General features: G+C 39.9%; 1 protein-coding gene across 1 annotated transcript in view; it reads right to left on the bottom strand.

Moving 5' to 3' along the window:
- LOC145348346 (AP-1 complex subunit mu-1-like) overlaps positions 1-7,029 on the bottom strand; it is a 28,361-nt gene extending 21,332 nt beyond the window's left edge. The window contains exons 1-3 of the mRNA XM_080196555.1: positions 6,988-7,029; positions 5,893-6,049; positions 5,724-5,791 (exon numbers count right to left, since the gene is read on the bottom strand). Of these exons, the coding sequence (XP_080052681.1) occupies positions 5,724-5,791; positions 5,893-6,049; positions 6,988-7,029 (267 nt within the window). The remainder of the gene's footprint in view (positions 1-5,723; positions 5,792-5,892; positions 6,050-6,987) is intronic.
- Positions 7,030-13,640: the final 6,611 nt, after the last annotated feature.

Genomic DNA, 13,640 nt, shown 5'->3' on the forward strand with positions numbered 1-13,640 from the left:
AAGGTGCAGCTATTTCTAACAGAGTCAGAGATTTACAGCATGTGAAACAGGCTCTTTAGCCCAAATTGTCCATGCCACCCCTGTTTTTAAACTCCTTAGCTAATCCCAATTGCCCGCATTTGGCCCATATTCCTCTATATCCATCATACCCATGTAACTGTCTAAATACTTTTTAAAGGACCAAATTGTACCCACCCCTATTACTACCTCTGGCAACTTGTTCCAGATACTCTCCACCCTGTGTGAAAAAAATTGCCCTTCTGGACACTTGTGTCTCTCCCCTCTCACCTTAAACCTATGCCCTTTAGTTTTAGGCTTCCTTCCTTTTCGGAAAAGATATTGACTAGTAGAGTTTGGTAGCTTTAAACATGGCATTACTGAATTAAAGGGCAAATCCCTATTCAGTAATTTCGAATAGATTTCCACTTGCCGGGAGTTCAGTAGCATCCTCTACATAGGAGCAAGGATTTACTGACAGCAACTTACGGAATTTGAGTTTGTCGGTTTCACTGTTACAGTACAATAAATACAAACAGTCTTCAGTCATTAGAACTGAAAATTCCCTGGCCATTGGTTCTATTCCCACTTTTTTAGCACAATGAGCAATAGGTTTTCTATAGCACTTGGGGCCAATGGGATCAAAGGTTATGGGGAGAAAGTAGGATTGAGTTGGATGATCAGCCATGACCATAATGAATGACAAATGGCCTCCTCCTGCTCCTATTTTCTATGTATGGTGCAAGTTCTAGAAAAGATACTCTAAGTATACAATATAAATTAATTCTGTTTTTCGAAAAGGGAATTAATTGAAAAATATGCTGCAAAATAACTGGATGGGGCAGAGATCATTCAAAATAAATATTTTTGACTTAATGGCTGGTGAGTTCTTACATAATATTGACCTTGAACTGGAAAAGAGAATTTTGTGTTTTATAAGAAAACTGTGTATATGATCCTATTTATAGAATATTGCTCATCACATTCCTGTTCAAACAAAAGTAACCACTGAATTAATTAGCAATTTTAATAAAAGTTTGTTAATTTGATATATTAGACACAAATGTATTAAGTTGCCTTGTGATGTTATAAAGAGGTACTGTGATATCACAGACAATGAGTAGACAATGAATACTGTTGACATTTCATTGGAAATAAAATCACTCTAATGTTCTTTCCCTGAATCATACATAGTTTTGCTTCAAAATGATCATCTTGAAGTTGTCTTAAGTAATTACAGTGATGTAAGCACAACAGATGAACTGACAGTGTAAATAGAAATGGATAAATATAATCTGATAGCCATTCCAGAGACATGGCTGCACAATGACATAGATTGAGATCTGAATATCGAAAGGTACATGGCATTTAGGAAGGAAAGGAAGCTGGGAGAAAGATGGAAGGGTATCTCTGTTAATTAATGATGGAAGCACAATAGAGAAAGATGACCTAAGTTTATGAAACAAGAATATAGAATCGGTTTGGGTGGAGATGAGAAATGATAAAGGCAAGAAGTTACAGTATCCACATGGTAGGATGGAATATAAAAGGAAGAAATGTGAACTTATCAGGTTCTTCCAGTCCCATCAAAGGTGAACCCCCACTGCAGGTGTTCCTGCAGCAATGGATGTATAGAACGGGAAAAGATATTGACAGCGGCAGAATCAGGCAATTCCAATGGCAGGCTGCCTCCATGAAACATGCCATAGGAGGCAGGGAAAATCCCACCCTGGAGCGGAGAAATCTGCAGAATAAAAGTAGCCTAGATGAGAAATTCATGGTATGTTTTCGGGATACAGGGGAGGCAAGAACATCAGCTAATGTTCTGGGGACCCTGGTTTGAATCTGCTATGGCAGATGGTGAAATTTGAATTCAACAAAAAAAAAATCTGGAATTAAGAATCTACTGATGACCATGAAACTATTGTCGATTGTACAATGTGTGAAGGCACACCTAGGTAGCAGCAATCATAATATGATTGAATTTTATATTTGAGGGGAGACGTGTTGATCCAAGACTAGTTTTTTAAGCTTAGATATGGGTAATTATGAGAATATGAAACCACAGCTAAAGTGAATGGAAAATTAGGTTAGGCAATAGGTCAATAGAAATGCAGGGCCCAATTTTATCATTTTCATTTGAAGTGCTGAATCTGGGAGTATTTCAGATCCAACTTTAAGATTCATTCTCAGGCGCCCCCATACACACACAGCCTGAAAAAAAAGCAGCAATTCTGAATTGCACTGCAGAAGCCTGTGGGTGGGGCTTATTGCACCTGAAACACTGCTGCTCTGATCAGAGCCTTCAACTGTGCACACGCAGTGAAAAAAATAGAAAATGCTCCCCTGCTACACCCCAGGCGGGATTATGCCTCCCCTGCCCCCACAGACATTGCCCCACCACCACAACATTACTGTCCCTCTATTCCCCCCACCACCCAGAACAATCATGACTTCCTGCCCCCTCCCCCCCCACCAATCACACACACAGTAGCAGTGGACCTCGCCCAACAGAGCACCATCTGACCTGCCACCCTCCCCTCCACCAGACAGCCATCTGACCCACCTCCCTCCCCCCCTCCACCAGAGAACATCTGACCTGCCTCCCTCCTCCTCCTGAGGCGGCCATCTGACCTGCCTCCTTCCCACCCACCAGAGAGCCATCTGACCCCCTTCCCCCATCGATCTGAGTCAGAGACACGTTGGAAGCTCTGAACTTATGCTCGCAGAAGCTGGAGTGCCCAAATCGGACCTTTGCAGACCATGTTTGTTTCACATTGAATCTGGGTGGACGAATGTGGTGGTAAAGGGGAAATGCCAGTAAGTTTGGGCGTCTAGCCCATTAAGTCAATTTAAATGCTTGCAATTTAAGTGGCCAATCGTGGCCATTTTAATTTCTTGACAAAGGGGAACAGGCGTGGAGGCACTCACGGATCATGCTACTCGCCTCACACCCGACTTTACTAAGTTTTCATGCCCAAAAATGTATGCAAGTTGATGGTAATATCAGGCCCGCAGACATTTAAGGGGATATTTCAGAATACACCAAAAAGATACATTCCAACGAGAAAGAAAAGTTCCAAGGGGAGGAGTCATCACCTGTGGTTAACTAAAGAAGTTAGAGATAAATAAAACTTAAAGAAAAAGCACATAATTGCACAATGACAAGTAGCAGGTCAGAAGATTGGACAGAATATAAAAAAAACAGCAAAGAATGACTAAAAGAGTAAGATGGCAAAATTTAGAGTTCATGAGAAAGCAAGCTAGAAAGACAAAGACAGATAGTATGAGTTTCCCCATGAACGTTTGTTCTATAGAAAGTGAATCTGGGGAATGAATAGTGGAAAGTAAGAAGATAGCAGATGAAATGAACTGATATTTTGATTTGGTTTTTATTATAGTGGATACAAGAACAACCCAGGAAAAATTGTAAATTAAGAAATGGACGGGAGGGAGGAACTCAAAAATTACAATCTCTAGGGAAGAGATACTGAGAAAATTGTTGGAGCTGTGCAGCCTAACAAGTTCCAGAAACCTGATGGACTTCATCTGAGGGTCTCGAAAGTAGTATCTAATGAGAAACTTAATGTGTTGGCTTTAATTTTCCAAAATTCTTTTGTTTCAGGGAAGGTTCCATTCGATCGCAAAATAGCCATTGTAATTTCTTTGCTCAAAAAGGGAGGGAGACAGAAAGCAGGAAACTACAGACATTTAGCTTAACATCTGCCATAACGAAAATGTTAGAAGCCATTAAAGGTGCTGTAGCAGGTCACATAAATAAATTCGAGGTAATCAGGCAGAGTCAACATAATTTTGTGAAAGGGAAACAAATTTATTGGAGTTCTTTGAAGAAGCAATTTGTGATGTGGACAAAGAAGAACTGCCGGTAGTATCAGATTTCCAGAAAGCATTTGATAAGGTGACACAAAGTTTATTGCAGAAAATAAAAGCTCATGGTGTAGTGGGTAACATATTGGCAGGGATAGAAGTTTGTCTAGCTAACAGGAAATGAAGAGTAGGCATAAATGAGTCATTTTCTGGCAATATGTTAACAAATGACTTGCCACAGGGATCAGTGCTGGGGCATCAACACTTTAAAAATGATTTGGATGAAGAAACCAAAAGTATGGTTGCTAAATTTGCTGATAGTACAAAGAGAGGTAGGAAAATAAGTTGTGAAGAGGACATGGGGGCTACAAGTAGATAATTGTTCAGCTAAGTGAATGGGAAAAGATCTGGCAAATGGAATATAATGTGGATTGTTTACTTTAGGTAGAAAGAAGCATATTATGTAAATGGTGAGACATTGCCAAACTGAGGTGCAGAGGGATCTGGGTAGCCTAGTGCATGAATCACAAAAAATTAGTATGCAGGTACAGTCAGTTGCAAAGCTAATAGAATGTTATTGTTTATTGCAAGGGCAAGTGAATACAAAAGTAGAGGTTATGCTTCAGTTATATAGGCTGTTGGTGAGATCATATCTTCAGTACTTTGTACAGTATTGGTCAATTTAATTAAGGATGTAATTGTGTTGGAAACAATGCAGAGAGGTTTATTAGTTAGGCTAATATGTGGAGTGGGAGTGCTGTCTTATGAGGAAATGTTGGACAGTCTCGGCCTGTATTCGCTGGAGCAAGAGGTGACCTAGTTGCAGAATACAAGAACCTAAGGGGCCTTGATGGGGTTGATTTGGAGAGGATGATTCCTCTTGTAGTAGAACAAGTTTAAAAATAAGGAGTCATCCATTTAAGACAGCGGTGAGGAGAATTTCTTTCTCGCAGAGGGTCATGAGCCTTTGGAACTCTCTTCCTGAGTATTTTAACATTTGTAAGGCAGAGGTAGGCAGATTCCTGATAACCAAGTGGGTAAAAGTTACCCGAGGTGAGAGCGTGGAATTGAAGTTAAAATGACATCAGCAATGATGTTGTTGAATAGCAGAGAAGGCATGAGGAGCCTGTTCCCAATTATATTTTTGGATGATACACTTATACAACAATACTTTCATGATAATTCATTTAAACTTGTCTTGTTAAATTATTTAGAAATACCTTGTGACTAGAGGTTGAAGTTGGTCATTATTTCAGAATAACATCTTAAAGTACTTATTCCAGTTTAGCTACAAGAGATATGTCAAGCTTCTGATGGGATACTGATTAATGCTTCAACAAAATACTGGGATCTCAAATGCCTCATTTAATGTAACAGATGCTGGGTGGCACAGTGGTTAGCTTTGCTGCCTCACAGCGCTAGGGACCTGAATTCTATTCCCAGCTTGGGTCACTGTCCATGTGGAGTTTGCATGTTCTCCCCATATCTGCATGGGTTTCCTCCATGAGCTTCGGTTTTCCCCACAGTCCAAAGATGTGCAGGTTAGATGGTTTAGCCATGTTAAAATTGCCCCTTAGTGTCAGGGGGACGAGCTAGGGTAAATGCATGTGGTTAAGAGGGTAGGGCCTGGGTAGAATTGTGGTCAGTGTAAACTCAGTGGGCCAAATGGCCTCCTGTTAGATTCTATGAAATCTATGGCAAATTTTTTCCATTTTTAGCAGCACTGTTAGTGTGATTAATTAGCTAGTTTACAGAAAACAAACTCCTAGCATATTCACATTAATGCAATGTGCTTTATAAAGGTTACTTCCACATGACCTTATTTTTATTGCAAAGATTGACAGTAGATTGACAGTTACACCTTAATTACTTAAGCAGATCACAGTATTTTTGCTCACCTGTTTTACTTTGAAAAGGAACGCAAAGGATAATGAAATGTTGATATTTCTCTTTGTTGTGCAAACCACTGGATTTCTGTTTAAGGTTTTATGACTTCTATATGTATGAGTGAAAAAGTATAAAATTATGGAAACAGGTAAGATAACATTATAATATATTCAAGGATACTGTAGATATTTTTGTATTTACTCCACAGAAAGTAGACATTGTCTTTCTTGAAAATTGGGTTTGAAGATCCATCTTCCTCTTTGCTCAGAAGTAATGGCATAAAATTCTCAATCATCGACATTTCAACATTTCCTCGGTAATTGCGTGAAATGAGAACCTGTAAAGCAATATTACAAAACTTACAATTGACAATAATTTGTCATTTGAAAAATATGTAAAATACCGTTAAAAATATTGTACCAAGATTCACATAATTCTAAACCTGACGGTCTGCTGTACATGTATTTAGAATCTAACATAATGTACTTGGTGCTCAAATTATTTTTAAATCATTGATCATGTCAAATTAAAAGTTACTGACCGACACAATAAGGTTTATATTTATATGGCAGCTTGTGTTTAAGCATTTTCACAATTATGATCTTTTGTAGGTGGACATGTCATAAGCATACAGTCCAGGTTTGCCCTAATGGTATAGAACATGTGCTGCATATTAGGATGAGGTTTGTGGCTTTAATACTCCCTCCGCCCATCAAATTTCAGATCTTGGCTACTTTTAATGAGAAAGTAGCAAGGAAATGTCAGGCATTTCCGGACAGGGGAGGAGGGAAAACAGGACCAATTAGTTTAGGGTGCTTGCTCGTCTTCAAGGCTAAAACTGGTAGCAAGTTGCTTGTCTAGTCTCTCTCTTTTAATTAACCATTTGCTTTTAAACAGCAAATAGCTATTATTAGATGACATTAAACATTTCACAGAGGAACAAAGTCACAATGGCCTTATCAACACATTTCAGAGTACACATTTCAGCATTTCACATTCCATTAGTTGTGCAACCAGGAGTTAAACATTAATAAGAATTCACAATGTCTGCTTTACACAAACCAAATCTCCAGAACAGCTAAAATGAATCCACCGTTACATGAACAAATAGCTTTTTTGGAGGACTGTTAATAATACTTCAAAAATTTCTACCTTATCGCATCACTGTATGATACAGGCTTAGAAAGCTCACCTCTTTGGAGAAAATAACAAAACATACTCAAGGTTAAAAGTACTTTTCAACTATTTAGCAATATAACCATGGCATAAACCTACCTGTCCTTTGTTATCCAGAAAGAAAATTGCAGAAAATGCCATATCTGCACGGATTTGAGGTAAATTATATTTAAGGAAGATTACAAGCTTTTCATCGTTAGTACAAATATATGCTCTAAAAGGAGAGCAATCAGGAAGGAAACAGTAACCTTTTAAGTTTCAAAATGAATAGGATCCTGACTGGAGCGGGATAGGACAAAAATAAAAGCAAACACAGATAGAAACAAGCCAGTTGCGACTTTGGCCTATTGATCAATCAGAAAGTACAAGGCTTGAAAAACTTTAGTGATGTTTGATACAAGGACATATCACAAGCTGACATAATTAATTAAAAGCTTGATATAGTGGGGTGCCCCAGGGGTCGGTGCTGGGGCCTCAGCTATTTACCATTTATATAGATGATCTGGAGGAGGGAACCGAGTGTAGGGTGTCGAAATTTGCTGATGACACCAAGATTGGGGGAAAGGCAAATTGTGCGGAGGGTGTGGAGAGTCTGCAGAAGGATCTAGATAGGCTGGGCGAATGGGCCAGGAAATGGCAAATGGAATTTAATGTTGGCAAGTGTGAGGTGGTCCACTTTGGTAGGAAGAATGGTAGGAAGGACTATTACTTACGTGGCGAAAAACTGCAGCAGGCGACGGTGCAGAGGGACCTCGGGGTCCTTGTGCATGAGTCGCAAAAACCCAGCCTGCAGGTGCAGCAGGTGGTCAGGAAGGCGAATGGGATGCTGGCCTTCATAGCGAGGGGGATTGAATATAAAAGTAGGGAGGTCTTGCTGCAGCTGTATAGGGCACTGGTGAGGCCGCAGCTGGAGTACTGTGTGCAGTTTTGGGCGCCGCACCTGCGCAAGGATATTTTGGCCTTGGAGGGAGTGCAGAGGAGGTTTACTAGGCTGATACCGGAGTTGAGGGGGTTGAGCTATGAGGAGAGGCTGAATAAACTAGGCTTGTACTCGTTAGAGTTTAGAAGAATGAGGGGAGATCTCATTGAGACGTATAAGATGATGAATGGGATGGATAGGATAGAGGTGGAAAGACTCTTCCCGCTCAAAAAAGACAGTAGGACTAGGGGGCACAGCCTCAAGATAAAGGGGGGGCGGTTCAGAACGGAGTTGAGGAGGAACTTCTTCACTCAAAGGGTGGTGAATCTCTGGAATTCTCTGCCCGTTGAAGTGGTGGAGGCTGCCTCGCTAAATATTTTTAAGAAGCGGGTTGATGGGTTTTTGATAAGAGAGGGGATTAAGGGTTATGGGGAGAGGGCGGGAAAGTGGAACTGAGCCACGACAGATCAGCCATGATCTTATTGAATGGCGGGGCAGGCTCGAAGGGCCAGATGGCCTACTCCTGCTCCTATTTCTTCTGTTCTGTTCTGTTCTGTATAATTAAGGCATAATCACTACTTTGGTGTTTTGATCCAACTGGCAAATCAGTTTAGAATGAATGGCATTCAAACTAATGTCAAGAAGAATGTTCAGGCTGCACCATCATTCACGAATTTAAAGAGAGATCAGCATAATTGGAATGGCAACAGTTTGGAGCCAATCACCATTTTTATTACAATTACATTGTGCTCTGTGTTCTCATTAATGGAAGGGAAAATGTTTGCTAATCATTTTATTGCAATACGATACCGCAGCTCTTTACATAATTCTCAGATTTTCTTTAGTTCCAATCCCTCCTGTTAGAAATGGAGGTAGTATTTATTTAGACAAAGTTCAAATCTGACTTGTATCTTATACATAGGTGACATTCCTCTCACTAAATTTAGCAAAAAGTTGCAAATACATAGAAGAATCTTCTATGTATCTCATTTCATAGGACCACTTTTTCATTTGAACTGATCTTCACCCATTGTGTTCAAATTAAGATGAACCACCCCCTTCATCAAATTAAATGTTGTTACGAACTACATGGAAAGTTAGTGCTATATATTATGTACACACACACACACACACAAATCTTTATTGTTGCCTGCTATTAATGTTTTATTTCAACTTTTTTGGATATTGGTTTCTCTGCAGTTTTGGAGGAAGTCTGGGAAATTTGCAAGATTATCTTTAAAAAAGACCTTGATGTAGAAATTTGCTTATAATAGTGTAAAACACACAACACAAATTTAACAGCCCACGTTACACACTGCTCAATTCCCATCCCAGAGGAAAATTAGGTAAAAGTATAAACCAGATTTGGATAACCGTGATTTGACAAACTAATTTTTACCCCACCATCTATTTTCTATACACACAACAAATGGAGGGACACAAAGGAAGTGCGTACACTGGGATAACACAGAAAAAAGTACTGAGACCAAAAATGCTAGTAAAAAAAAATGGGTTTTTCAGTGAGGTGACACCACAACAGTTAGTAAGGAAATTAGTTAGTAAATAGTACAGAAAAAAGGAAATCCACATTAGCCAAAACCATTGGTACAACAAATGTTATAGACTCAAAAGAGTGAAAAGCAAATGTATTACTAATATGTACTTCAGACAAAGCAATCAAAATGTGGAATACATTTTTTATTTTATACATTCTTTCATGGGATGTGGTCATCACTGGTAAGGCCAGCATTTGCTGCTTTCCCTGGTTGCCACAACTGAGCAACTTGACTAGGCCACTTCAGAAGGCATAATTGTCAAACATATTGCTGTGGATCTGGAACCACATATAGGCCAGACTGGGTAAAGGTGACAGATTTCCTTCTCTGAAGAGATTAGTAAACTAGATGGGATTTTACACAATTGATGGTGGTTTAATGGTCAGAATTACTGAGATAAGCTTTCAATTCCAAATTAATTTGGATACATATCCCCCAAAGTATTAGCCTGGGCCTCTAGAATATTAGTCCAGTTATATTACCATTAAACTACCATCTCCCCATCTTCTAGGTAGGCTGATAGAGGCCAAAGCCCCAAAATTAATACCTGAATGTGGTGATTAGGCCACTGGGACAGGGGCCAAGAATGTAGGACTATGGCCAATTTCTGGATAGGTACAGACATGCCAACTCTTGCAAATCCATCACAATAGATACAATTGTTGAGACTTACCTGCAATCTTGGGCTGGGACTTTTTAAATATGGTGCCCAAAGATGCAGTTAGAGTAATAAGTGGCAACTTGAGAGTGAAACTGGAAGAGATTGCCCTCAATGATCTTGGATGAAGTTTTAAGCTGAAGAGGAGGAGGAGCTAGTGACTGTGATTGGCAGTTGCCTTGAACAGTGTAGGATAGTTGATGGCCGAGTGATATTAATCCAGAAACTCAGCTAATGTTCTAGGGACCATGGTTCAAATCCCACCATACCAGATGGTGGAATGTGAATTCAATAAAACATGTTTGGAATTAAGAATTTACTGATGACCTTGAAATCATTGTCGATTGTCAGAAAAACCTATCTAGTTCATAAATGTCCTTTAGGGAAGGAAAGCTGCAGTGCTTACCTGGTCTGGCTGACATTTGACTTCAGATCCTCAGCAATGAGGTTGATTCTCAACTACCCTCTGAAATGGCCTAGCAAGCCACTCAGTTGTATCAATCGCTAGCTCACCACCACCTTCTGAAGGGCAACTAGGGATGGCACATGGCCAACTGGTGATGTCTATGTCCCACAAATGAATTAAAAAAATAGCAGTTACATTATCCAGGTGGAACGTTCTGGAGCTACTTTTTCCAATTACAATGTGTGGAGTTTGCACATTCTCCTTGTGTCTGCGTGGGTTTCCTCCGGGATCTCCAGTTTTCTCCCACAGTCCAAAGATGTATGGGTTAGGTTGATTGGCCATGCTAAACATGGCCCCTTAGAGGCCTGAGATGCATAGGTTAGCGGGTAAATATGTAGGGATGTGGGGTTGGGACCTGGGTGGGATGGTGGTTGGGGCAGACTCGATGGGCCAAATGGCCTCTTTCTGTAGTGTAGAGTTTCTTTGATTCTTATGAATTTGCAGCAAAATGGCAACAGTCAGTCTAATCACCCCCTTCCTTGGAGCTGCCACATTTTCCTGGCCATAAACAAAGGAAAATACTGGTTCACACATCAGCCTCCACTATCACAGTCACTTTGCGCTATAGGCCAAGGGAATAGATTCATTTCCCAGAACTTAACACTGTACACAAACTCCCCACACCCCGAGGTTCAGATTCCACACCTTTTTTTGCTGGTTAGAGGATACAGAATTGATGCATTTTTATAAATCATACTTCAATGTTTCAATTATACTTCAATGTTTTAGATCTTGTTAGTGCATCAGTGGCACTACTGGCTTTTCTGCTTAAAACAATAATGAAAGATTTTTAAATATTTTTCCACTAACATGAGAAATCCTACATTAGATATAAATTAATAATTATTATAACTTAGACAAGGGGTCAGTGATTACTAATTCATTTGAAAAGGGGTTCATCAACAAAAAACATTTTGAGAACCGTTGTGTTGGAAAATGCTGGAAAACCCAGCTAGTCTAGTAACATCTGTGGAGAGAGAAACCAAGTTAATGTTTTAAGTCCAAATGACTATTCAGAAATTCTGTTCTCAAACTGGGGTCCATAGAAAATCTATGAAACCTCCATAACTGGCAAGCGAAAAACACAAGCTAGAGAAGAGGGAAAACAAAAGCCAACCACTGTGTAAATTAACAAGCTAACTGTACTAATTTTAGAAAGGATTTTATTACAAAACTGTCAATCACATTATATCTTCCAGAAACTTACTTGAGACTGATAAACATGGCCTTTATGCATCAGAAAATAGGCAAGATTTTAGAAAGTTTTTTCTGTGAAGTATTTTCAGGTGCAATAACAATGTTTTGTAAAGAATTCTTACCTTTTTAACAGATTAAATGAACCACAAATTAGGTTTCGAAACCAACTGTCATTCTTTATCCGTCTGGGAAAAAAGTAGCTTGTGCTTTTTATACCAAACTTCTTAATTTTTAAGAATTTGGATAGTGATTTGAGTTGTTGGGATCAGCATTACTATGGGCAATCCTAGTTGTTTTACCCATTGAATCAATTTTATGATCTTTCTGCAGTTTGAGGTTTTCCCATTTGTTGCATGTGTGTAAGACTGGAACATAAGAACTAGCAGCAGAAGTAAGCGACTCAGCCCCCCTGAGCCTGCTTCACCATTGGGTCTCGTCTCAGTCTCAACTCTGCTTTCCTGTCCGTTCTACATAACTACTTAAAAATCTGTCCATCACCTCCATAAATTTTCTCAATGTCCTAGCATCCATTGCATTCTGGGGTAATTCCACAGATTCACCACCCTTTGAGAGTAGTTTTTCCTCTATCTGCTACCCCTTATTCTAAAACTATGTTCTACATTGCTTCTGCTTGTGGAACATTCACTCTACATCTATTTTGTCAATACCTTTTGTCATCTTGTATACCTCAGTAAGATCTCCTCTCGTTCTTCTAGAGAGTATGAGCCGAATTGCTCAATCTCTCTTTATAAGACAAACCCCTCACCTCTGAAATCAATCTAGTGAGCCTCCTCTTAACGGCTTCTAATGCCACTACATCCTTCCCTCAAATAAAGGAACCAAACCTGAAGTCCAGATATAGTTCATCTACAGTTATTATCCACTTGGCGTATTCCTCCCTTTTACTTTCAATCAGCCTCATCACTAACCTGCATTCCTACTTTCTCCCTTAATTTTGATTTTCTAATTTTTCATGCAATTGAACCTGCCACACCACCCATCCCCTCTCACCATACCCTGCACTCCAGTACTTGATTCAAAGCTCTATCTATAGCCCTAGTTATGCGATTTGTCAAAATTCTGGCCCCAGCATGATTCAGGTGAAGCTCATCCCATTGGAGCCACTCCCCCTTCCCCAGTACTGGTGCCAATGTCTCATGAATTCAAACCCATTTGGGATAGTAATCCAGAGATTACTACCTTTTTGGTTCTGCTTGTTAATTTAGCCCCTGGCTCCTCATATTAATATCCTTCCCCCCTCCTAATCCCTACTGCTGTGAGCCTCCAAAGAAACCACTCTACATTTTAGCCTCTTCTAAAAGACAAGGATCTTTCTCTCCTTTTGGGAATCCAATTTTTCTTGCAAAAGTCCCAATTTAATACAGCCAGTTATGATTACAACTCCAAATCTGTAAGTATACAGTTGAACACACGTTTTCAAAAGGGGAGAAATCTTGCCTCACTTGAAATTTAAATGTTTAACGTTAGAATCCCTACAGTGCTGAAGGAGACCATTCAGCCCATCAAGTTTGAACTGACTCTCTGAAAGAGCATCTGACCCAGGCCCAACACCCATCCTATCCCCATAACCCTGCACATTTATCATAGCTAATCCGACTAATCTGCACATCTTTGGGACAGTGGGAGGAAACCAGAGCAGCCGGAAGAAACCCACACAGACACTGGGAGAAAGTGCAAAGTCTCCCAAGGCCAGAGTTGAGCCCAGATCCGTGGCAGTGAGGCAGCACTGCTGAGTTGGAATGTCTTGAAGTTGTACAAGACATTGGTAAGGCCACACTTAGAATACTGTGTGCAATTCTGGTCACCCTATTATAGAAAGATCAGCCATGATCTTATTGAATGGCGGGGCAGGCTCGAAGGGCTAGATGGCCTACTCCTGCTCCTATTTCTTATGTTCATAAAGGATATCATTAAACTAGAAACAGTGCAGAAAAG

Source organism: Carcharhinus amblyrhynchos, chromosome 9 (genome assembly GCF_965287045.1).
Source record: "Carcharhinus amblyrhynchos chromosome 9, sCarAmb.v2.hapA, whole genome shotgun sequence".
NCBI classification, from domain to species: domain Eukaryota; kingdom Metazoa; phylum Chordata; class Chondrichthyes; order Carcharhiniformes; family Carcharhinidae; genus Carcharhinus; species Carcharhinus amblyrhynchos.